The sequence below is a fragment of the Hemibagrus wyckioides genome, linkage group LG14, assembly GCF_019097595.1.
Source record: "Hemibagrus wyckioides isolate EC202008001 linkage group LG14, SWU_Hwy_1.0, whole genome shotgun sequence".
NCBI lineage: Eukaryota > Metazoa > Chordata > Actinopteri > Siluriformes > Bagridae > Hemibagrus > Hemibagrus wyckioides.
The window spans coordinates 12,785,585-12,808,351 of NC_080723.1; the positions used below are offsets into that span (position 1 = coordinate 12,785,585).

Below are 22,767 nucleotides of genomic sequence, written 5' to 3' on the forward strand. Positions count from 1 at the left end.
AGTGCAGTGCTGGTTTGTGGCTCTTTCTACAAGGCTGTGTGAAGTCCTGTCCTCCAGGGTTCACACCTGGTCTGCAGCTCCTCAACCTCTCTCTGGAGAACTGGGTGGAGCAGTCCTCAGTGCAGGCATGCCTGGTCTGCCACCCTGCATGTCTGACATGCTCTGGGCCTGGTGAGGCCGAATGTCTCTCCTGCCCACCCCATAGTCACCTAATGGGCACTTCGTGTCTGCACCAGAACCAGGTGCAGCGTAAATCTCCCATCAGTCCAGTGCATCACAGTGAGGGAGGTGAGGAGGCGGACTCAGAGATGTCCAGAGTGGAGACATCCTCACATCTGCCTGTACTTGTGGCTGTGCTGAGCTGTGCCTTCATTCTGGCTACGTTTGCAGCTGTTTTTGTGCTACTACAGCTGCACTCAGGAGCAGCCAGTGCCCCCTTCTGTAGGAGGACCAAACTACAAGTGACGGACTCGAGCGGCAGAGGTGTGCGGGTTGGATTCGGCTTTGGCTTTGGCTTGGGTCGGGATTTGACTAACAGCAGGGTGTTGTACCAAGGGATTCCCACTGTGTGGGGGGACGAGGACACTGCAGGTGGAGTCAATTCTGAATCGGAGAATGAAGACCTGGACTGCCACAGTGAAAAGACAGCTTTTATACAGACACAGAGTGGTCTCTAGTGCTCCCAATGACCCATGTCTCACTTTTCACATGCCTCAGTCTTCCTCTCGCAGGTCGAGTGAGCTGATCGAATCACTTCTTTTCTCTCCGTCTCTCCCACCTTATGCATTGTAGTCAGGCCACCGGATTGGAGTTGAGAAACAAGTCTGCTGCAATTCACGCCCTTCAATTTTCTAGACTCTTCTAAGAGAACACACACACAGGCAAATAGCTATGTGTCTGTTCAGGAGGGAGATAAGAGATGTGGCATGAGTCATTCTTGTGGTTGGATTTAAATCTCTGATGGCTCTCAGCAGGACAGCCTGCTTCCACAAGTCTGGAAGTTCTCTTTATATTTAATTTATTTTAAATCCCTTTATTTTGAATTCTCAGTGGTGGTATGAGTCGTGAGATTTAAACTACGAATTAAGATCTGTATGTGAGAATGAATGCTAATGTTTCATTTAGAGCTGAAAAAGGGCTGAATTTACTCCAGTTGGCCTTTTATTAGCAGTGGTCTAGACTGAATTTATGCACAATAATTTTTGATTAGCCAGAGACCACAGCATAAAGCCCATACATGTATGTAGTTTTATCATCAATGCGTTATATGCCAAAACATGCTCTCTCTCTCTTTGTGTCAGTAAGTTTGTTACATTACTATATTTGTGATGGTTATTGCTTAAAGAGATCTCAGTAACACATCAGATTCTTTCAGAAGATTGCTTGGATCATTCTGAAAACAGTGGAGGTAGACAAGAGTGACATTTGAGAATAACAGACTCAAAAAGAGTCTGAGAAAGCCCCTAAGCAATCAGCAAGAAACTCAACCAACAGGGAGAGCAAAATATTGTTGTAACACTGCCCATGCACAAGTCTGTCTGCTGAAAGCCTTACCAAGTAGAAGCGTGCTGAACATCCAAATTCAGCACCCATGAGACCATGCATGTTGCAAGTTCTCTTTAAATTATAATGAAGCTGGTTGAGTCAGGCTGCAAATTTGGATAATCCTGTGAAAATTTATTACAACACCAGAACCTTGACGAGTTTGAAGATCCATCCTTTATTTAGGCTTCGCCAACATAAACCAATCACAGTGAAATAGAAACCTCATGATTTTCAAAAGCAGTAGATTGTATATGCAGTGAAACACCATGGCAAAACAAGTTCAATTTAACTTATCCATTTAGTGGTAGATTCAATAAATTAGTCACCATCCATAAAATGCATATATTCATCTTGTAGATGAAGGCTGGCCAGTTCCAGTTCTACGGTCCATCACCGGTTCCTGCTCGTAGATGCCTGATTTAAATTCAGCAGTTAATTGCCAAGTTTAATAGAAATGTGAGAGCAGGGAGATGAGCAAACTAGACTGGATTCCAGACTGAGCTAGAATAGAGCACTGCTGGTCTAGATCAACACAACTCCTGATGGCCCAGTCCCTGGAGCTTTAACGCTGAATAATATAGATAAACACACCTTGTGTACAATCCTTGGCCACCTATAAGGCCAGTCATGAGTTGGGTCAAGTGTGTTGGGTGTTGGTTAACCTTAACAGCGTGCAGGGCAGGGGGTCCTAAAACTGGATTTGAGAAAGTCTGATCTAGATCAAGCCCAAGCACGAGACTTATTATGGGTAAATTGGCTTGGAACATCTGGGAGTTGAAATAACCTTGTATAATGAGTTTTCTCTTTTCTCATGCGGTGGGCAAAGTAATTTTCTTTGCCCCAAAGGAAGCTTTATTGATTTTGTGGTTTGATGCACTAAAAGCTGTCAGAACCAGTGTGGTAAGGGGCTCAAGAGAGTTTTTGGCATTTGTTTCACAGAAGATCAATGTTAGCCTGGTGATTGGCTCTCTCTTTGTTCCAAGCTTTGGATTTTGTTATAGTGTAGATGCAGTAAACAACACAAACCCCCATGGTGGAAATGCCACTCATGTACAGCACTAATAATTCCTCTGTTTAGAAATAATAGATATGAAGAGCAACATATTCCATCCTATAGTCATGTGTTCATCATTTTAAAGATGTCAGTTATCTTATTAAATTAATTTGAATTAAATACACTCTGGTTCTGAAAGTCATTTGAATAATAATTGTGTTTATTAAAATTTCTTTAATAGTTATTCCAAATACTGGTCACTTTATTGGGTACACTTGCTCATTTATCCAATTATCCAGTCAGCCAATCTGGCTGCAGCGTAATCCCACCAATACAGGTCAAGAGCTCTGGTTAATGGTCAAACAACAGAATGGGGGGGAAAGGAGGAGAAAACGTGAACTCTGTGACTTGCCATGGACCGAGACGTGAATCAGTCAGTATCTTACCTATCGTAGCATTTAGTGTGCTTTTAGAGATGAATAATGCTGGGCTTTTAGAATAATGTTTTTCCCGGAGTGATAAAGCTTTGTAGTGCAGAACAGGAAATGACTGTGGAAAGGTTGCATATTTATTATAGGTAATATAAACATACAGATAACATGCTAATCCTCATCTGAAAGTCATTCACGGCTTTACATTCAAAACCCACTGTTCCCTGTGTGGTTAATGCACTGGGAGAGCATTAATAGAGTGGCAAATCTGAGATTTATCAGAGACTGATGCAAGAACGTTCATGCTCTCTAAAGCATGACAAGATATAGTTTATGGAAATAGTGTATAGAAAATGATTTCCATAATTAACTCCACTGGGAGAGAGGTCCGACTCTAATTCACGCCTAGAGCGCTTGCATGCCTGGCATTATAACTAGGATACAACACGTGTGCTTCTGGGGCATAGAGAGGCAGATTCCCTCGACTTCCCTTGTTATAGATGCTTATTATTCATCATCATTCTCAGTATCTTCATCATGTGTATGTTCACAATACAATCATCGGTTCCACTACAGATGAAGCGGAGGTTGCCAGTTCATCATGTTTAAGCCAAATCACACTAACTGCACCTGATTATTTCTGGTTTATTTAATCCAGTGTTCTGCCAGATGTTTCTCCAGCCTTATATTAATCTCATTAGTATTGTGGAAGGAGGTGTGCAAGCACTGCTGTGAAACGTCAAACTCCGAGCTCGATATGTGCTTCGAAAATCCAGTTGCCTGCTGACTAAACGTGTCATTTGAGTGAATTCTCGAGTCAAATAAAGCACAAAACAAGTAGGCCAGTCAAGTGAAGCTAAACCGCAAACACATTCTGCGGAGAGTGCTGTCAGATGTTGATTTTGAACACAATAGAAATCATTAACACAATCTTAAAGGTTCCATCTTGTTGCTCAGAAATATACTGACACCCTACCTTCCCTGTCAGCAAGCAACCTTCAGAAGTGCTGTTTGAAGGTCTGTTACATGAGGAGTAAATAAGAAAATCGATATTGGTTTCAGACAGGCCAATCTGAAGCGCAGTTTCTTAATACGTACTGCTGGCTAAAATAAATAGATCACATTCAACAAGCTCATCATATCCGAGTGTGATTTATTTACAGGAAACAGTGGCCGCTCTTCAAGTCATGTATTAATCTTTTACGCTGTAGCACTGGCCCACTTTGTGCTTTCTTCGTAGCAGCTTGAACAAACAAAAAAAAGTATTGGCGCTGACGTTCCTTAAAACGTTTCCGCCTACGTGTGACGTTCCTTGAAGCTCACACATTCAACAATCAGGGCTTAGTCAGTGACATTTAATGTTCCTGGTTGGCTCATTGTTCCATCCAATACAAACAGGAAACCTACATTTAGGCATCCCTCTTTATTTAACCCTGCCCCCTTCCAAACTGACTGATTTCTCCTCCATGACCCCTCCATCTACATCAGCTGCACAGCTGTCTCACTTCATCAAACCCCTGACACAAGATTTCAATTCTCTGCAGCTTCTCTCCCTTGTATTCTGGCAGGCAGATTGATCAGTAATGGAGAGAACTCTCTCTGAAGTCTTCCCTACCCTAGGGCAGCTTCAGAATCAGTTTGCTTCACCTAAATGCTGACCTCCATCATTGGATGACAAGCCGTGATATCTTCTCAGAAACAGACAATTTTCCATCAGTATCTGTAATACGAGAAAAATTCCCCAGTTTGTTTATCCATGGGACTGGTGTATCAACAGGGATCAAAAGGTCTCTTCACAAAAAGCAACCATCCACATCAGACAGAATCTGTAGGTTTCCCAGCATTTGGAATATAGGTGTTGGGTAAAAGGGGCAGGATCAGTGAAGGATATTGGTTATACATCATAATAACAACAAGTTCCTTACTGCCCCCTGCCTGTGCAATACAGACCAACACCCTGAGACGCTTCTGTAATATAAACCAGCGCAGATATGCCTGTAGCAGTGTTTCCACTTTCTCATTAGAATAATGTTTTCTTACTGATTTTATTCTGTATTCAGCTTGCGTGTGTTCACGATAAAAAAAAAAAAAAGAAAAAAGCAATGGCCGGACAAAATGACATTACATTATAATGCCATGGCTGATGTTTATTAAATATCAACTTTAGCTACTTTGCATTTTCTTTTTTCTCTTTTTTTTTTTTTTTTGCATTTCTTCATTTCACATTAACATCCTTCCAGGAAGGAATCGACACAAAAGAAGAAACAAAATATTTTTGTCTCTACATAACAAGAAAAAAAATAATAATTCTTCTGTTCACATCCTACTACACATGAGAAATAGTTAGACGTAATTGTCCAAAAGTAAGTTTTTGTAGGGGAAGTAGGCAAGGAGATATAGAGGGGTACAGACAGGATGGCAGTGACATGTGGTGAATAAACAAACCCTCAATAGAACAAAAAAAATATATATATTTGAAATGAGCTCCAACAAACCCCAGGTCCAAGACATATATATTTTGATGGGCAAATAAAATTATATATATATTAATTTATTTATTTTAAGGGGTCCTCTTTTAATCAATCTAATCTTTCTCAACAGAATGCTTTTCTAAAGCTCTCCAGGAATTGACTCAATTCTGTTCACCAGCCTCTCCTTAGTTCTCCTCATTTAGACCAGCTGACCAGGTCAGAAGTTTTTATTTCGTGTGAATAAAGGCAACAGTGACAACTCGCGCTCAGAGGTTTCATGAGTGCTACTAACCTCTTCTCCACCCGCGTAGTTTTTTTTTTTCCTTTCAGAGCATTCATTTCTCACAGTAAATCTCGATGAGGGTGAGCCATTTCAGGGAACGCAAAAAGATGAGTAAGAATTAAAACAGGAAACAGTTTTGGCTTTTACAGACACCTTCCTCCTGGCAGTTGTGATACATTCGCGCTGAATGATACAGTTACAGAGTCAAGTGGATGACCGGATCAGGACAAAAAGACACACTATGAACAGCGCTGGAATGGATCTTTACAATACATTAAAATGGGCCGAGGTTTTCCTCAGCCCAGTGCTATTACTGTTAACGTCACTGATCTCCAGACACACAGTGATACGAGTTACAGTCTATGCTTAGATCAGTTAAAAATACTGATCTACAAATCAGTCATAAACATCACTGGCTCACTCCGGTACATGCATGATGGTAAACAGTGCCGTAATCTCACCTTATTACCCCAGCCCCTGTGCCACACGCATTCATATATCAGTCACCACAGTAATATATTGCACATCTCAATGCTCATATGTAAAATAAGAGGTATTGTATACTGCATATTTTATCGTACACTAGACCATCCTTAGCAAAACATCAACACTTTGGGCCCAGGGGAAATAAATTTCACGTAACAGCAAGGTAATCTGGGAGGGAGCAGCATTTTCAGGAACAAAAAGAAAAACAGAGAGAGAGACAAGTTGTTGTCATCAATTGCTACACTCATGACAACACTGGAAGAGGGAGAACTCAAATCAGACCACTGACTAGCAGATGAGGGATAGAAAGCTGTTGTGTAAAGCTGCCAGAGCGAGAGAGCAGACATTCACGGAAACATGCAGCTATGGCAGGCAGCACAATCAACTGAATTACAAAAAAAAAAAAAAAAAAAAAAAAACAGAGGTCAGCGACGAAGTTTAAAGCACACCTTCTGCAGAATGGAGAATAAAAAATAAAAACAAAACCCACTACCCTTAGAGAAGCATCACATATTGCACTCAGTCCCACTAAGTTTATGAAGAGCCAAAGACAATTACGTACAATAGGCTACATCGCCCCAGAAGTTCCACAAGATTGCCAGATAAACAAAAGGGGGAGGGGAGGGAGACAGAAAACGTCAGTGGTTCCAGCCAGAAAAGAACAAACAAAAATAATGTACAAGAGTCTGAAATGATGATCATCAAGCATCCGTGTCTAATAAAAATCATCTGATCATTAGTCTTTCTGTTGATTCAAATTTAAGCAAATTTAAGGAAGAAAAAAAATAATAAAAAATCAAACATCTTCATATTCCAGTCTTTCAGTCTTGGGACAGCTACAGAAGTGTAACTAGTGCTGGAATCTCCCTTTATAAAAGTATTTTAGAGGGACATCAGCATCCATGTTGGTGTAGGTTGTTTATGATCCTCATCGCCCAGTCAGAGAGATAGAGAGAGAGAGAGAGACAGAGACTGTGGGCATGTGCTGTCTCTCTGCACTGCTGTGTGCAGGCTGTGCTGGTGTCACAAAGCCTAGTGCAGTTTGAGCTTAAAGGCTGAAAGCTCCATGGGCTCCAGGCTGATAACAGAGTTGTTGGAGAGTGGAGGCTCCGAGTACATCAGCGTCAGCGACATAGGCTGCAACAACTGCAGGTCCAGACCTCGGAACAGTCCCGACACGGCCAGCTAGAGACACAACACGCTTATCAGACACAAGCAGGCATAGAGCATAAAGACTTGACTCAATGACTCAAGTTGGAACAGGGGGGGGGGGGGGGAACCTCCTGATTAACATTTACTAGAATTTCATAAAGGCAGGCTTTGAGACAAGCTTACACTTACAAAAAAAAAAAGATTACTCCAGTGCTTTTTAAACCTAATGTCAATCTACTATTTCTCCATCATGTGCAATGATACAGAAACTAGTGGATACAATTCCATGGACTGAGAAATAAATGTTTAATTATTTGCTTGAAACTGGAAGTCTAGGTATAGTTCTTAAGCACAGGTAATGACCAATCTGTGTGACACACATTCTTGTGGGAGACTGTTTCAGACTGTCCATGACTACAACAAAAGGAGCAGAAATTCATCCCTGGTCCTGTAGAGCCACCATGTCCTACACATAGCCTGTTTCCTGTTCTAAGCACAGATAAGAAGCCTTTCCTGAACTGAAGGAGCAGGAAATACACTATAATGTGAGCCATGGTTGGGAACGTACTACTGTAGGGGAAGTGTAAGTAACCACACATCGTGTCCCAGTGATGAAAGATCAGATAAAAATTACACAAGAACAGCTTTGATAATTAAATTCTCGCTCACCACAAGACCTTCAACTGGTAGAATGTAATCGTTGTGCTCATTGAATTAAGTGTTTTTTAGAAACGTCTCAAAATTCTTGTGGTAATCACTCACTCACTCACACATCACTGAACTGAAATGGATGAAAAGCTTTCTAGTCCTTTAAATCATGAAAATTCTCTGGCATCTCTTCTCTTCATTGTTTTCATTTCTGTTGCACTTTGAAACAGTTATGCGTTTTCGCTGCAGGGACTAACCTTGCCCTGTGTGGTGGTGCAGTTAAAACCAGGGTTCTGAATCTCGAGGCCACAGTCTAGACCCAGGCGATGCAGCAGGAGAGCCGTGTGCGGGGAGGGAGCGTTAGCGTCCTGGAAAACAGCCATAAAGCGGAGTATTGCTACAAGGCATAATTACGAAACCGCAAAACAATAGGAGACACTCGGAAGCTGGAAATCATCTAAGAAAACTGACGTTTGGAAGTTTATGTTGGATTTGCACGAGTTACCTGGTTCTGGATGCTCCTGAGGTTGAGCAAATGGAAGTCACAGGGCAGAGCTGTGGCCATTGGGGAAAAGGTGCGGAGAGGGGGAATGCCACGTTTCTTTGGAATGACCGGCAATGCCAGCACCTCATGGTTCAAAATGGCAGAAGTCATGTGACTCAGCAAAGAGGGGAAGCTGACTGGTCCACTGTCAACAGCCTGTAGAAACATATAGATTCCAGTAAGGCTAAGCTAAAGACAATAGGCAAATATCATACCATAGGAACATAAACAGTTAGACCATTACTAATATTTCAGATCAATTGTCTCAATTACTGCAGTATACTGGCATCCTGCCACTGTTTATGTATAGAAACACTGAAATATATAGAGAGATACAGACTAATAAAACAAACATGGGACACAGAACAGAAAGCAGCTACGGTATTTGCAGCAAAGAAGTGTAATCTAATCACCTAAAGCTAGGAACATCACAGCCCCAATGCTGCTGTGGGAAGATTACCTCTTTCTTGCTGTATCCTAAAACATGAGCGATGACTTTACTTATCATGTGGCTGATTTGGGCATAAGAACCCACAAGCTGCATGCAATAAGAAGGAAGTGATTGAGAAAGAAAATGAGAGGAGTGTGATCCATGGAAACTGAAGAGAATGACACAAAATGACACAAAATGAGAGACAGCTGAAGCATAAAAAAAAAAAAAGAGAGACTTAGACAATAGCAGGTCGACGTGAACCACAGAGTCACATAAATGCAGGATAATTTACATTTATGTTTCCAGCTCAAACCCACCAGCCAAGAGAGCCATCAGATCAGTATGTATGATTGCTTTCAAAGGAAGTGCAAGGAATTCAATGGATAAAGCACTAATTTTACATAAGCACACCCATCAGCACACCTGCCTTAGAACACATGTTCTCATTTCTACAGGAGCATGAAAAGAGTGCCACCTAATGGCTGAGAAATCATTTCACCCACCCTGCTGCTACTGGATCTCCTCTCTAACAGAAGCCGGAAGCGGTTAGCTGTCCTCTTGTTATCCTTCAGACCTTGTCCCAGACCCCTGTTATCATCCTGCATTAACCTACGGTCCATAATCACCTCCAGCTGACCTGTGACAGGGACAATGCAAGTCATTCAAACTATTAGCATATCCTACAGTGTACATTGTAGACGAACTCTAGGTTGAGAAAGCCAGTGTACTGACCACTGGCAAGGCTGCTGACTCCGAGGGCCTGGGCCGTGTGCAGGGTCAGGCGGTATTGGCTGTCCTGGATGTAGGCCATGCTGGGCATGGGGTAGAAATTGGCCTGCAGTGGTATCTTCTGGAAGTACCTGCGTGGCTGGATCTGAGAGGGAACAAGCATTACACTTAGCCTTCTTTCACAGACAAGGTGCTGGTGCTAAAAATGTGATCTGTGCATGGAGACTGAAGAGATTAATTGGGGGAGGGGAGGCAAATTTAAGTACTGCAACACTGAATCAGTGGAAATCAGAGGAGGAAAAAAACATTTGTAAAACGATTGAGGGTTGTAATTATGTGTACCCTGTGAATAAAAGAAATCCATTAGGAACGTCTGATTATGCGCATTTGCTCAGCTCATAAACTGGTGAAAATTTGGGACACTTCTTAAAAAGGTTCGTTAGTTCCCTGAACTTGGTCCAACCACTCTCTGGAAAAGAAGCCATTGTTAAATCATGGGCTAATAACCTACAATAAATGGACCATTCAGTAAAAAAGTCTCCTGGGGTTTATATATTGCTTATAAAAATACAATCAAACTGGCTTTTTTAATTAAAGAAAATTTATGTGTAGAAAATTGATGTGTAGGCTTAAGACCATGTTCTTCACTATACCTATAAAAGTCTAGACTAAAAATGGGTTTAATTAGAGTACTGGATGTGATTAGATGAAGTTTGGACAAAAATGTACCGGCAAGGTGAACGAAGGCATTACTTTTATTATTTCAGTGGCCGTGAATAATGCTTTTGACAGGGGAATAGATGTAGAATAAATAGAGGAGCAACTGAATGCACTTTGAATGAATAAATGAAAGCTAACCTGGAAACCATTGAGGTCTGTGTAGAATTTATCCTCGCTCTGGATGTCCGTGACTAAACGCATGGCCAGCTCTTTATTATTTTGGTCCCTAATGTCCACCAATGTGGTGATATCCAGAGACAGACCATCTATACCTGAAGAATGCAATTTATAAATGTTAATAAGAACATGAAAAATGCTGTTATGTGTACATATGCAGGAAGAATATAGGGGATGAGTGTGTGCTTGTACCTGGTACATTGTGTATGCGGACTGTTTGCTGGAAGTGCTGGTAATATGTGACCACCTCAGAAAAGAGAGGACCCTCCACAACACGCACAGTTAGAGGCTCTTTCTGTACGTATGGCTGAGAGACAGAACAAAACATGATTTTCACACTGCAGGCAACAAACTGTCTATTAAATTTTACTATTTGAAAGGACAAAACTTGCCGTATATGTATATAAATAGATAGATTGATTGATGGATATATAAAAACTGCTAATGAATTAGCCAACACAGATGTGATGATAATACAATCTCAACAGCTGAACTTTAAGGCAGGAGGTGTGCTCTCATCTTATCGTTTTTCATGGTTGAGCCCGCTTGCCACTGAACCTGTGCATCTTTGCTTGTCTGTCTCTTAATGAAAATAAACGGCAGACAAGGAATTGTCACCTCCAATATAAAAAGTCCTTTATTCCATCCTTCTAAGCTCTCTAATAAATCAATTCCAAGTAAGACTGATTACCACGGCAATGCCATCGGGTAAAAAGAGGTATGCTCCGCTCTTGTCCTTGGAAGCCCGTGTTCCGTAGGTGAGGAATTGGATTTGCACTCTCACCTCCTGAGGATCGTCCTTACGATGGATACTCTGATAACACACAGAACAAAGACGAGACACAAAGAAGAGAAAGCAAAAGAAAAAAAAATCTCATCAATTATGTTTCTCATTTAGCCTACAAATACATATTTTCACTGCTTACTGATTTAACTTAAATGTCCCGGAAAAGGAACTGATGCAATACTAAGAATTTAAAAGGGAACCTTAGAGATACAGATACAGAAGTCTGAAAGCAGAAGCTTAAGTAGTGGCTTTATATTGGCGAGAGGATGTAAATCATCAAAGCAGAGAAGTGAAATGGAAACACACAACCCTGCTGTGTGTGTACTCTGTTGTAATTTATTACCAACACTGAGTAACTCAACAATCAAGGACATTAATGCAAACTGTAAATTCTCTATAGACTTCCTAACTGTAGCTATGGACAAACACACAGCCTGAATATTTCTAAATAATAATGCCCTGCATTTAACAGCAGGGTTGTAATTGAAATGCTTGCAGGCTACAGAGATCCAGGCAAAGTTTCAATCTTCAGCTTGCTACAAATGATTTGAGTTTTAAAGTCAGGTAGTATCTAAAAAGAACAGCCCTACTAATTCATAAAGCATCTTAAATCTAAACATATTTCCTAGAAGTGCAGCAAAAATGAACTGAAACATTATCCAAGAGTCATATTTTACACCAAACAATAAATGCCATCTTAATACTGCTACTGACTGATCAGTATAAAGATCATAGCTATTAATGATGGCATGTTAGCGAGGTGAACTCATTAAATGAAACGCATTATTATAAATAAAAATCTAAACACTCAAATGTGAAACATGTTAAAAAGCCATGGATACACTGTTATAATGCACTCGATACTCTTGATAATGTGATACTCAAAATGAGTCCTGTGATTCATAAACAAATGACCATCTGCCAAAAATATTTTTGATGTCAACATTTAGATGTCTGTTTTCATGTATGAAATCATCAGCATTTTATTTATTAATCACTTGACATTGTATATGGATGAGCATTTGGATTGTCTTTGCTACCGTGCAGACTGCTACAGCACTTGTCAAATCACTGTCAGTGTCCCTTCATGTACCATGCCATCATCTGCAGTAACAAGGTCAAGCCTGCCCTTCCTTTTCATTAAGGATATCCTCAATAAAAAAAAAAAAGTCCTTAAAAACCTTCATTGGCACTGAGGAAAACTTTTAGCGTTAAATTGTAATTTGTTATGAATTTGGTCACAGAACAGAGATACTATTTATCTGCTGTTCATCACTTTACACTTCACTGCCCACTTTAATGTATACCTGCTCATTCATACAGTTATCCAATCAGCCAATCATGAGGCAGCACCCCAATGCAGAAACTCATGCAGATACAGGTCAAGAGCTTTAGTTAATGTTGTCATCAAATACCAGAAATGTGACTTTAAGAGTGACACAAACATTCATGTAGTACTTCCAGTTTAGGTACAGGTTTTCCAATTAAAGTGAACGGTAAGTTCACATTCTCAGGAAAAACCTCACTAGAGCAAAAAATATAACCTGAGCATTTAAATTGATAGTCTGTCTGCAGTACATCGTAAGCACCTCAAGTCAAAATCTGGCATTAAACCCACTAAGGTCTATAGCATAATTTTTACACCGGTGTTAACACTGTACTAGACATTTATGACTCTAGCCCCACTGGATTACTGGCTCACCTCCAACAGGCCTGTGGTGCCAGAAAAGCCCAGCGTGAGAGACTGGGTCCTTATATAGAAGGGCTGCGAGTCAGCTACTAGAGAACGCACGGGAAGGGGATCCAAACCGTGCACACTCTGACTCCTCCCTGGTACCCTCAGCAGTGTATCAGAGCGCAAAGTCATGGGGGAGTCAATCGAGTCATACAAATGGAACACGGCCAATCCCAGTGCAGGGAGGCGAGCCATGAAGGAAGCCTGGAGACAACAAGAGATCAGAACAGTAAAAGTGAATCAGACAAGCCTGAACATCTGTAGTCACACATGAAAAGCAACTCACACATCATTAGAGATGAGTTATTTATTTTTTTAATATTATTTAAAGCTTTCTAAGAACAGCACAAGGTAAAGCTCATGATATTTCTTTAACTGAAAGTGCAGTAACCCCTTTTTTTATTCTTATTTTTTAAACCGATAACAACTGTTGCTGCCACCAGGCCTGCTCTGGCTGCATTGTCTAAAGTCTACTGTGTTTTAGGCATAATGTCTACATTCTTATTAACAGGGTAGTGAGAAAAGTTTGTCTCTGGAAAAGGGTCATTTATTTTTGTACACTCGTGTGCACACAAACTCATTCATTTATTCATTGCATTTACATATGCGCACACACACCCACACACCTGGAAGACTTCTCCATCCATCTGCAAAGCTGAACTCCACTGTGCACTTAGCTGTACTGGTAGTGTCTGGCCATCCTCAGTGCGCACTCTGACCCGTACTGAGTTCACCAGGACAGTGACCACACACAGACGCTCCTGCTCCACAGGGTTAAACAGCACGAGGTACCTGAACGAGAGAGACATAAAGGCTATCTCTTGATGATTGAGTACACAGTGCCTGGAGATAAGAGTGTTTGCAGTACCTTCAGGAGGTTCTTTCAGTTAAAGCTGGCTATTTATTAACCTGTCAAAGGGACTATTGCTTTTGCATTTTGCACTGGCTCACTGACTAGCCATACACTGCACTGATTCAAATGGAATATTAGGAAGTCACTGGTTATGATATGTTTTTAAGTAAAACCTTTTATCATTTTCCATAATGGCTAATGTATAGTTTGTCAAAATTTGAAAGCATGAATGAGGTTCCACTGCTATGGCTGCTAAAAAGTTTGTGAAAAATCTTGGTCTGAGCAAACATTATAAGCGGTCGGCATACCTGGGAGAGGTGGCATCCAATTCAATCAGAGTGCGCTGGGGTAAAGAGTCCTGTGTGGCACGTCTGTCATCCTACACTCACAAACACACCCAGACACCCACACAAAACCGCACACACCCACACACAAAGAGGAGCATTCATTGTAAAATTCTATGAAATTTGTTTAGATAATCAGATTTATGTTTGCTTTCTTTACCGTTTCCAAGAATGGCTCAGTCTGGTAGAAGCGATAAACATCTTTATTTTTCATTATGAGGAAGTGTGCTGCATTAATGATCACTCTTTTCAAGCCAATAAGTGACCGCAATAACCTGCATAAGAAAAACAGCACGACGAAGACAAAAACAGAGAACAGGCAACGGTTTGGTTATATGGTCATTAGCACACTGTACTATTTATTCACTATTTTCAGCAATTTCTTTTCTACTTTTGGTGGGATTGAATTTTTTTACAGTCTCACTAATTGTGACCTGGTGCCGTAGTCAATGACAACTGCCTCCTTGGCAGTGCCAGTGATGGCATCGTGATGCTGGAAGAGAGCGACGTTGCGTCTAGCGTCTGTCAAAAGAGAGTAGTCTGAAATGGGGTAGCGACCTTCCATTCCTGCATGGCGTGCATGTGCAACAGCCAAACTGTAGAGAATCTCCGCCCCCCTGTAACATAGCACACGATATTTCAATAAACTGCTACACCTACTGGCTGCCAATCTGGCTTGACAATTCTGTGACGCTAAACATTTTGCTACATTAGCTTAGTGTCTGCAGCATGGAACAGCATTTGTTGCTTACGTTAAGAGGAAAAAAACCTAGCATACACTGTGTTGCTTATGGTACTGTGAAACACCATATCTAGCCTTTGCTTAGCAAGCTATTGCCAGCCTAAGCAACAGCAGTGGGAAATAACACTAGAAGCTATCATTACCAATCACCAATAACAGCTTTAAAGAAGTGATAATAATAAGCACAGGTTCACAACGCATTACGCCAGACAAGTAGGCAAGGGAATAAAACAAATGTTTTAGACCACCTGGGAATACAAATTCATTCCTGCCAAATATGACAGAGCAAGCCAAAGCAGTAATTAAATCACTAAATTCAATAACCATTAGATGATTCTTGCAGTTTTGTGCAAATTTGGCAGCACATGACTTAAACTGGACAAAAAGCCAGAAAAAAACAAAAAAAAGACACTTCTCATACACTAACTTTGGGTAAAGGATGTGATTAAAAACAAATTCTTGACTGACCTAAGATGAGATTCAAGCACACGGTCTAGATTTTTGTAGAATGGTCTAGATGTGTAGTAGCCACTCCAGTAATGATCCTCTCGGTCAGCATAAGCAAAGAAATCTCCACTGAGTACAGGGTAACCAGGCGGTCTCATCCCCTGGCCCACCCCATTAGCCTTGTATACAGCGTTGAAGTAATCCGTCAGTGTGCCAAACTGGGCCTTAAAAAAAGACAATTCCACTATTAACTGGAGAGTCTACTCAAAACAGCAAATAAGGTAAATGACCAAAAACAGATTAACTCTATAAACTCCAATAAGCAAGGTCAAATAAGAAGTCTTCTGTCAGCAACTTCAAACATAGTGCTATACATACAATATCTGATTCAGGCAAATATGCATTTAAGAACTATAGCTATAGTTGGGTCAGAAGTACTTACCTGGACATGCAATTCAGGGTGGGAGTTCATGTAGTCAAAAAGCTTCTGGTAGTTGATATATTGTTGGTCCCACTCTAGGGCTTTATCATAGCGGAAATCATCTCCCAATGGCACTAGTAGAACTTTACTACGGAAAAGCTTAGACTTCTTGCGATACTGGTCCAAAAGTGCTCGAACTCTGGAATACAGAAAGAAAGAAACAAGCGAGTTAACAGTGCTCTTTCTGCTTACAGCAACGCGGATATAAGAGTAACAAAAAAAATGGACCATAAATTGATAAACAAATTAAACCGTGTTTCAGAGACAGTGTTAAGATATTACCTTTCAGCTACATTAGCCTCAGAGATGGCCTGTGGAGGCACCTTCCAGGGGCAGTTAATTCTGCTGCCTGGCAGCCTCTTAAAGTCAAACTGACAGCAGATCTTAGGGTCAGGCCCACATGTATGTGGCACATCATAGCTGTAAAAGGGCATCATGTGGCAGAATAGGTCTGTGCCTGACTGAGGATCTATTACAGAAAACAAAAAGAAATTATGTGACACATTTCAGTGACAAACTCACTTCAGCCAAAAAACTCTTTGGGGCCTGTCCTTTATAAATGGATTACAGAGTAAAATGGGTGGGAATGTTAAAGATGAACAATAATCCTGGATTTGTATGCAATTACTAATTAAAGGTCAAGATACTACCCTGCTCAACAATGAAGGGAACACTTAAATCACACAATGGATCTCGATGACTGAATGTTTCAAGTTGAAAATCTTTACTTATAGACATTTTGTAATTTGTTAAGAACAAAATAATGTGACAAGGGTCAATGGAAACCAAAAGCATCAATCCATTGAGGGCTGGATTCAAAATCACACCAAAAATCAAAGTGAAATTTTTTTAATTGCAGGCTGATTCAACTTGCATGAATTTCATCACTGCAACTAATACTGTAAGTCAGTATTGTGCATGACCTCCATGTTCTTCTATGTACTTCCAACAACTTTTGGATATGCTCCTGATGTGATGGCAGCTGGTGTCCTGGGGGATCTCCTCCCAGACTTGGATCAGGACATCAGTGAACTTCTGGACTATAGTGCTATGTTGCTGCTTTGAATGATCCAATACATAACATCCCAGAGGTTCTCAGTTAAATTCTCAGGTCTGGGAAATACGAGGGCCAGCCTTCGTCATCCAGAAAATGCCTACACATGAGGCTGGACATTATCATGCACAAAGAGAAACCCAGGACCCAGTGCACTAGTGTAAGATCTGTTTGGTCAGAAAAATGCACACGAGTAGGTTGCTGGAGCTCATTTTCTAAGGCACAAGCAATGTTCCTCTTGTTCCTCCTTGCACAAAGAAGCAGATACTGGCCCTGCTGCTAGATTGCTGCCCTTCTGTGGCCAGCTCTCCTCCTTCTACAACCTGTCTCCCGATGTCTCCTCCATGCTCTCAAAACTTGCGCTGGGAGACACACCAAACCTCTTTGCAACGGCACGTATGGATTTGCTCTCTTAAAGGAGCTGAACTACCTGTGAAACCTGATCGGGCTGCAGGTACTGCCTCATGCTACAAGTAGTGACAAGGACCCAAAAACACACAAAACTAGAGACAAATCTGTCAGGAAGGATAAGAAAGCAACTGTCTATGGCCTGCACAGCCATTCCCTTTTTTGTGGTTGTCTTGCTGTTGCCACTCCAGTGCACCTATTGTCACTTTCATTTGCACTAAAGCAGGTGAAACCGATTCACAATAACTCATGCTTCCTCACTGGACATACTAACATCCCTTAAGTTTATCTGACTTGGTGTTATGTCGTGATGATTTAGTGTTCCCTTTATTTTGTTGAGCAGTGTGTAATACACACAATTTGCTTATTATGCCATTTGCGTAAATTTCCATGTGTTGGTTCATTTGTGTTTAATAAAACTACCCAAACACCTTACAGCTTAGATGGAGTCTTTATGTCTCTGCTATAAAGTGGTCTAGGGCTAGGCCTTCTTAATTAAAGTTTTAGCATTGGAGTACAACCCATATTATCTGTAGGGAAACTATTACACTTACATTTTAAATGTTTTTCCTTTTATATGGGTCTATTCAAATGATGACTGAACTCCCAATTTTAGTTTGGACAAAAGCTCAAGCATTACTGATATTAACAAAACAAATGTTGCACAAGCATAGATTTTCTCCTTTAAAAGAAAGAACTTCTGTGCTAATGAAATATTTTAAAATATTAATTGGAAACAGACGTAAGGAGGTTTTTTGCTCTTCTTTTAAAAAAGATGATCCTATAGTGTGGATTTAATCAGATAGGAGGATTTAATCTCACCCCAAGCCTGTCTCCACATGAACTCCAGGTTCTGTGTGGAGGCAAAATGCTTCTTAATAGAGTAATGGACCCTCTGAATCAGCATGCTGGTCAGGTTAGCTTTCTTCAGTAAGTAAGGCATGGTGGCACTGTGGCCAAAAGGGTCAACAGCCCACCCTGAGCGAGGAATCACACCTGATCACACACACACACACACACATAGAGAGAGAGAGAGAGATAACATAAAAACACCAGCCAGCAAGGCCTTGGCAAACAAAACTGCTACTCTAGCTGTACATCAAGCATCAAGACATTTACAAAACACTAGATACCACAGTGATCTTTGCATGTCTGTTACTATACATCATTGTGTGAGCATACCCAAGTTTTTTTCCAGCCACTGATGCCCTTCAATAAGCTGGTCAATCATGGCAAAGTAGTGACTGTTGGCTTCATCTGTCATTACCCATCCTCCTGTCACAATCTCCAGCTGCCCTCCCAGGATCAATCTGACAAACAGATTTTAAAACAGATAACATTAGTGGGTTGAGGAAAAACCTCCATTTACAAGGTCATTTTGGTGTCACTTACTTGCGCATTGCCTCTTGTTTTTGAGCATCGGCACTCTCCCACCACTTAATGAAGAAGGACATTTCAGACCAGATGAACTTCCTGCGTGGGTCCTCTGTAAGCTTGACTACCATGTTGTTTAAAATATGCTGTGTCTGGTCACTGTAATATTTGTCAAAAGTTTTGATCCAACCTGCCATGGCAAAAGGGACAGTAGTGATCAGTGGATTTCAATGCTTTCAACCCATATGGTACTTGATTTTGAACATTTTCATATGACTGAAACCTAAAACACATGAAGGTAGATTTCCAAGAGTAGTGTTGGACAAAATTGTTGGACATTGCTCCAAGTAGATAACAAAGTACACAAACAAGAAGCCAGCAGCCATTTGCACCGACTGAACACTAATTTGACTGAAAGTAAGCATATTAATGATTTCCAAATGTACACTGGACAAAAGGTACACTGAATAATCCATCCCCCCTTAGTCCATCATTTGCTATTAGCATGGCAATATATCTCTAAGGTGTTCTTCTACACCTTTCAACCTTTGGAAACCATGTCATTATACACCTCACATTGTGAACAACAATGCTTAATGCTTAAGGACTTTCTAAATAAGCCAACCAAGTTGGCTATGTCTCCGTTATGCCACTCGGGAGCTCCCAGGTACAATTGATTAGTTTATAGCTTAAGGCTACCATAAAACTATGCTATGCCATTTATGTTCAAAATGGGGAACAACTTCAAAGTGAGCGGACACAGAATAAGAGCAAACAACAACAAACATTCCTTCAGTAGCAAATGACATGCAAATACCGAGAGAGTGGAAAAAGCACGCTTTTAAAGCTTAAAGTTCATAAATGGACCTTTACACGCCACAGTTTACACCTTAGGCATTAAAATGAACCTTTACTATACGGTTCTGAAGGTGAATATATGACAACACTGTCTGGTGTATTCTTTGAAAAAGGGGCATTGGTGTATGGGATTAAAAAGTTGAAACCTCAGTGTCAGCACAAATATGAAGAAGACCAGGCTGTCTGTGTGTGAAACAAACTATTACAGCTCTGCTGAACCACATTACATCAACATCCAACATTCAGGATGCAGACAAACATATTTAATAAAATCCACTGATGGACAAAATTTCAATGCAGGAATCAAAATTCAACCCCTACAGAAATGTTAACTTGTAGGTTGGAAAGATTAAATGAGGTATTGAAATTTTTAATAAGTTGGAAGAGAATTTGCATTCTAGGCTTCTTGGAGTGATATTTGGAGTTCATTCCACAATAACCAGAGGACAGATAGGGCAGCTCATTATGTGCCCAGTGTAGCCTCAGTGTTCCTCACAGCTTACAATTCTACTCCAGCTTGAATAATGTCACTGTGTGGCCTACTTTACCTACTGTGTGGTGAATAGGCTGCAGAATACCTGTTCCAGTTACACGACTACAAAATAAATAAGGCCAAGTTTACTTAGCAGTTGCCATAAACAAAAATCAATAAAAGGCATTGGTTCATGGGGCAGTATTTACTATGCCATTTATCCTTATAAACTGAGCATCAGAACAATGGTATAAGGTGTTTCCTTAATTAACATGAATATAACACAAATAGGCTTTCCTCCTGAAAAAAAGCTAATAATAAGGCAGCATTTTTACCTACCTGGGTCATTGTGAGAGTGGGGTACCACAAACACTTGCAGGGGTTCATTGTCCCACTCTGTGGGCTCATACGTGATATCAAAGCCCTGCTTCCACACACCTCCATCCACATTATCAAAGCTCAGCAGAGAGTACACATCCAGCATCTACACACAGAAACAAGGAAATTACTAAACTAAACAACCTAAATATAACTAAAGCTTAACATTAAATAGTTTCTCCTTGCATAGTGTCTTAAGAGATGACACGTTCAGTCATGCAGATCACATTTTAATAGTGTGATTCATGCTCTGCTACGTGTCACGCAGCCTCTATACTTGTTGCTGAGTGTTTGATATTGAATTGGTTAAAACAAATAAGTCTTCCTATTCATGTCCTTTTTATATTTACTCAACACAAGCAAGCCAGGTTTTGCTGCCCTGCAAATATTGAAATGAATTACATGTGGTGTGACAAAGTAAAGCAAATAGACATATACCACTACTTCAAAATGTCTTAACATTCAAAGCTATTAAGCTGTAGAATATAATGTTAAGATCTGCTTCTAAAAACACCTCTTAGTTCAGTTACAGAGCATGTCCATGTTAAAAATGTAGGGACACGCATGTTGCAATAGAAGCTGCTTTCCACAGTCAAGCTGAATAGAAGCCTCTCTCAAAACACAGACACTGAGCTTAATGTCATCGAAGCACTTGCCTGCAGGTCACTCTGGCCATGACGGCCCAGTGCAAACTGGCAGTCTTGGGGTTTTATTGTGAGGAAGGTGGGTCTGCCGTCGAAAGGCAACACCCACGAGCCATTGGCACTGCGAAACGGAAGCTGGCCACTGGGTGAGATGGCGCCTGTGTCCGTAAGTTCCAGCACAGAGTCTTTAATGTGGCTGATGATCTGGTGGTTCTCCTCCAGAAGCTGCTCCAGCTGCTGAATGCGGTTCTGCAACACCGAAATCTGGCTCTGAAATTGAGAGGGAAGACCGAAACCTCTAACCTACCATCACAGTACACACACATTTCCTACAGGAAAATATGGGATCAAAAGTGCTAGCAAGGTTACACCACAATGTTTAGGAATACACTGTTCTAAGAAACCTACTGACAGACAGAGTTAACCAGCTCTTTGGTCAGGTTTGTACAGGTGTCATGATCAAATTTCATTTGTGGTCAGTTTGAGTGTTTGTTTGTGTGCCGGCACAAAGCACTTAGAATGACAGTGGTTGTAAAGGCAGGTGAGATGACAAAAATGTATGCCAATTCACAAAGGCATTCATCATAACATATATCACAATACTGTCAATCATAATACATTAAATTGACAACTTTTTCATTTATAAAGCTAAAATAATTGACAGAAAAGGAAAAAAAATATTTCAACATAATTTAGCCATCCTTCCAGTCATTTTTTAAAATACATGCATATATAGTTTTGAATTCTATAAAATGTCATCATAATATCCACAGTATCTTAGCTATTATGCCTTTTATAGCTATTATAGCTATTAGCTATTATAATTGCCTTTCTATCGGCTGTATAAAGTTTAACTTAATAAACCACGTTTGCATGCAGGTACTTAAATATTTGGACATTGACAAAGATCTTGTTATGTTAGCTGTTAATAGCAGTATCCTGGAATTATAAATATTCAGCTTTGATTTAAATGCACACCCAAAAGCACTTGGTATATGTGGTTCCCCCCTTTAATGGGGGCAAAATCAACTGAATAAACTAAATGAATTATGAATTAATCTGTCATTTTTAATACTTGGTTGTAAATCCTTTCAATGATTGCCTGAAGTCAGACACTGGGTTTCTTCCCTGCTGATGCTCTGCCAGGCTTTGTACTTTGGTCATTGTCCATCTGCACTGTGAATTATTGTCTGGTCAGTTTTGAGAATTCATCCTGCTGCTTTTGTCAACAGTCACATAATCAATAAATACAAGGGAACCAGTTCCATTGGCAGCACAGCATGCCCACGCAAGATGAGATGGTATGCTCAAATACACTTACACAGTTACTCACCATACACATCTCTTTCCATCATTCTGTTACCAGTTGACATTTGTTTCCTCTGTCCCTGGGATGTTATTCCAGAACTGGATAAGATTTATTTTATGTTTTTTGGCCACTCTAATCTGGTCTTCCTGTTTTTGAGGCTTACCAATGCGGTACAGCTTCTGTATTTACTCTGCTGAAGGCTTTTCTTGATTGTTCACTTCAACACATATGCCTACCTCCTGGAGGGTGTTCTCGATCTAGTCAACTG

The 22,767-nt window shown here is 40.6% G+C and overlaps 2 protein-coding genes across 5 annotated transcripts in view; one reads left to right on the top strand and one right to left on the bottom strand.

Annotated features, from left to right (window-relative positions):
* The window catches only part of furinb (furin (paired basic amino acid cleaving enzyme) b), a 74,886-nt gene extending 69,449 nt beyond the window's left edge, over positions 1-5,437 (top strand). For both annotated transcript variants that reach the window (XM_058408350.1, XM_058408351.1), the window contains one exon: positions 1-5,437. In XM_058408350.1, the coding sequence (XP_058264333.1) occupies positions 1-677 (677 nt within the window). In that variant the 3' untranslated portion in view covers positions 678-5,437.
* The window catches only part of man2a2 (mannosidase, alpha, class 2A, member 2), a 23,022-nt gene continuing 5,402 nt past the window's right edge, over positions 5,148-22,767 (bottom strand). The window contains exons 3-24 of one of the 3 annotated variants that reach the window (XM_058408349.1): positions 21,203-21,460; positions 20,508-20,652; positions 18,857-19,028; positions 18,647-18,774; positions 18,287-18,460; positions 16,285-16,471; positions 15,964-16,141; positions 15,543-15,745; positions 14,767-14,949; positions 14,493-14,607; positions 14,297-14,367; positions 13,762-13,927; positions 13,103-13,339; positions 11,305-11,427; positions 10,806-10,920; positions 10,575-10,708; positions 9,720-9,861; positions 9,491-9,624; positions 9,015-9,092; positions 8,516-8,710; positions 8,268-8,378; positions 5,148-7,395 (exon numbers count right to left, since the gene is read on the bottom strand). In XM_058408349.1, the coding sequence (XP_058264332.1) occupies positions 7,243-7,395; positions 8,268-8,378; positions 8,516-8,710; positions 9,015-9,092; positions 9,491-9,624; positions 9,720-9,861; positions 10,575-10,708; positions 10,806-10,920; positions 11,305-11,427; positions 13,103-13,339; positions 13,762-13,927; positions 14,297-14,367; positions 14,493-14,607; positions 14,767-14,949; positions 15,543-15,745; positions 15,964-16,141; positions 16,285-16,471; positions 18,287-18,460; positions 18,647-18,774; positions 18,857-19,028; positions 20,508-20,652; positions 21,203-21,460 (3,402 nt within the window). In that variant the 3' untranslated portion in view covers positions 5,148-7,242. The remainder of the gene's footprint in view (positions 7,396-8,267; positions 8,379-8,515; positions 8,711-9,014; positions 9,093-9,490; positions 9,625-9,719; positions 9,862-10,574; positions 10,709-10,805; positions 10,921-11,304; positions 11,428-13,102; positions 13,340-13,761; positions 13,928-14,296; positions 14,368-14,492; positions 14,608-14,766; positions 14,950-15,542; positions 15,746-15,963; positions 16,142-16,284; positions 16,472-18,286; positions 18,461-18,646; positions 18,775-18,856; positions 19,029-20,507; positions 20,653-21,202; positions 21,461-22,767) is intronic. The other 2 variants (XM_058408348.1, XM_058408347.1) reach the window with 2 other exon arrangements.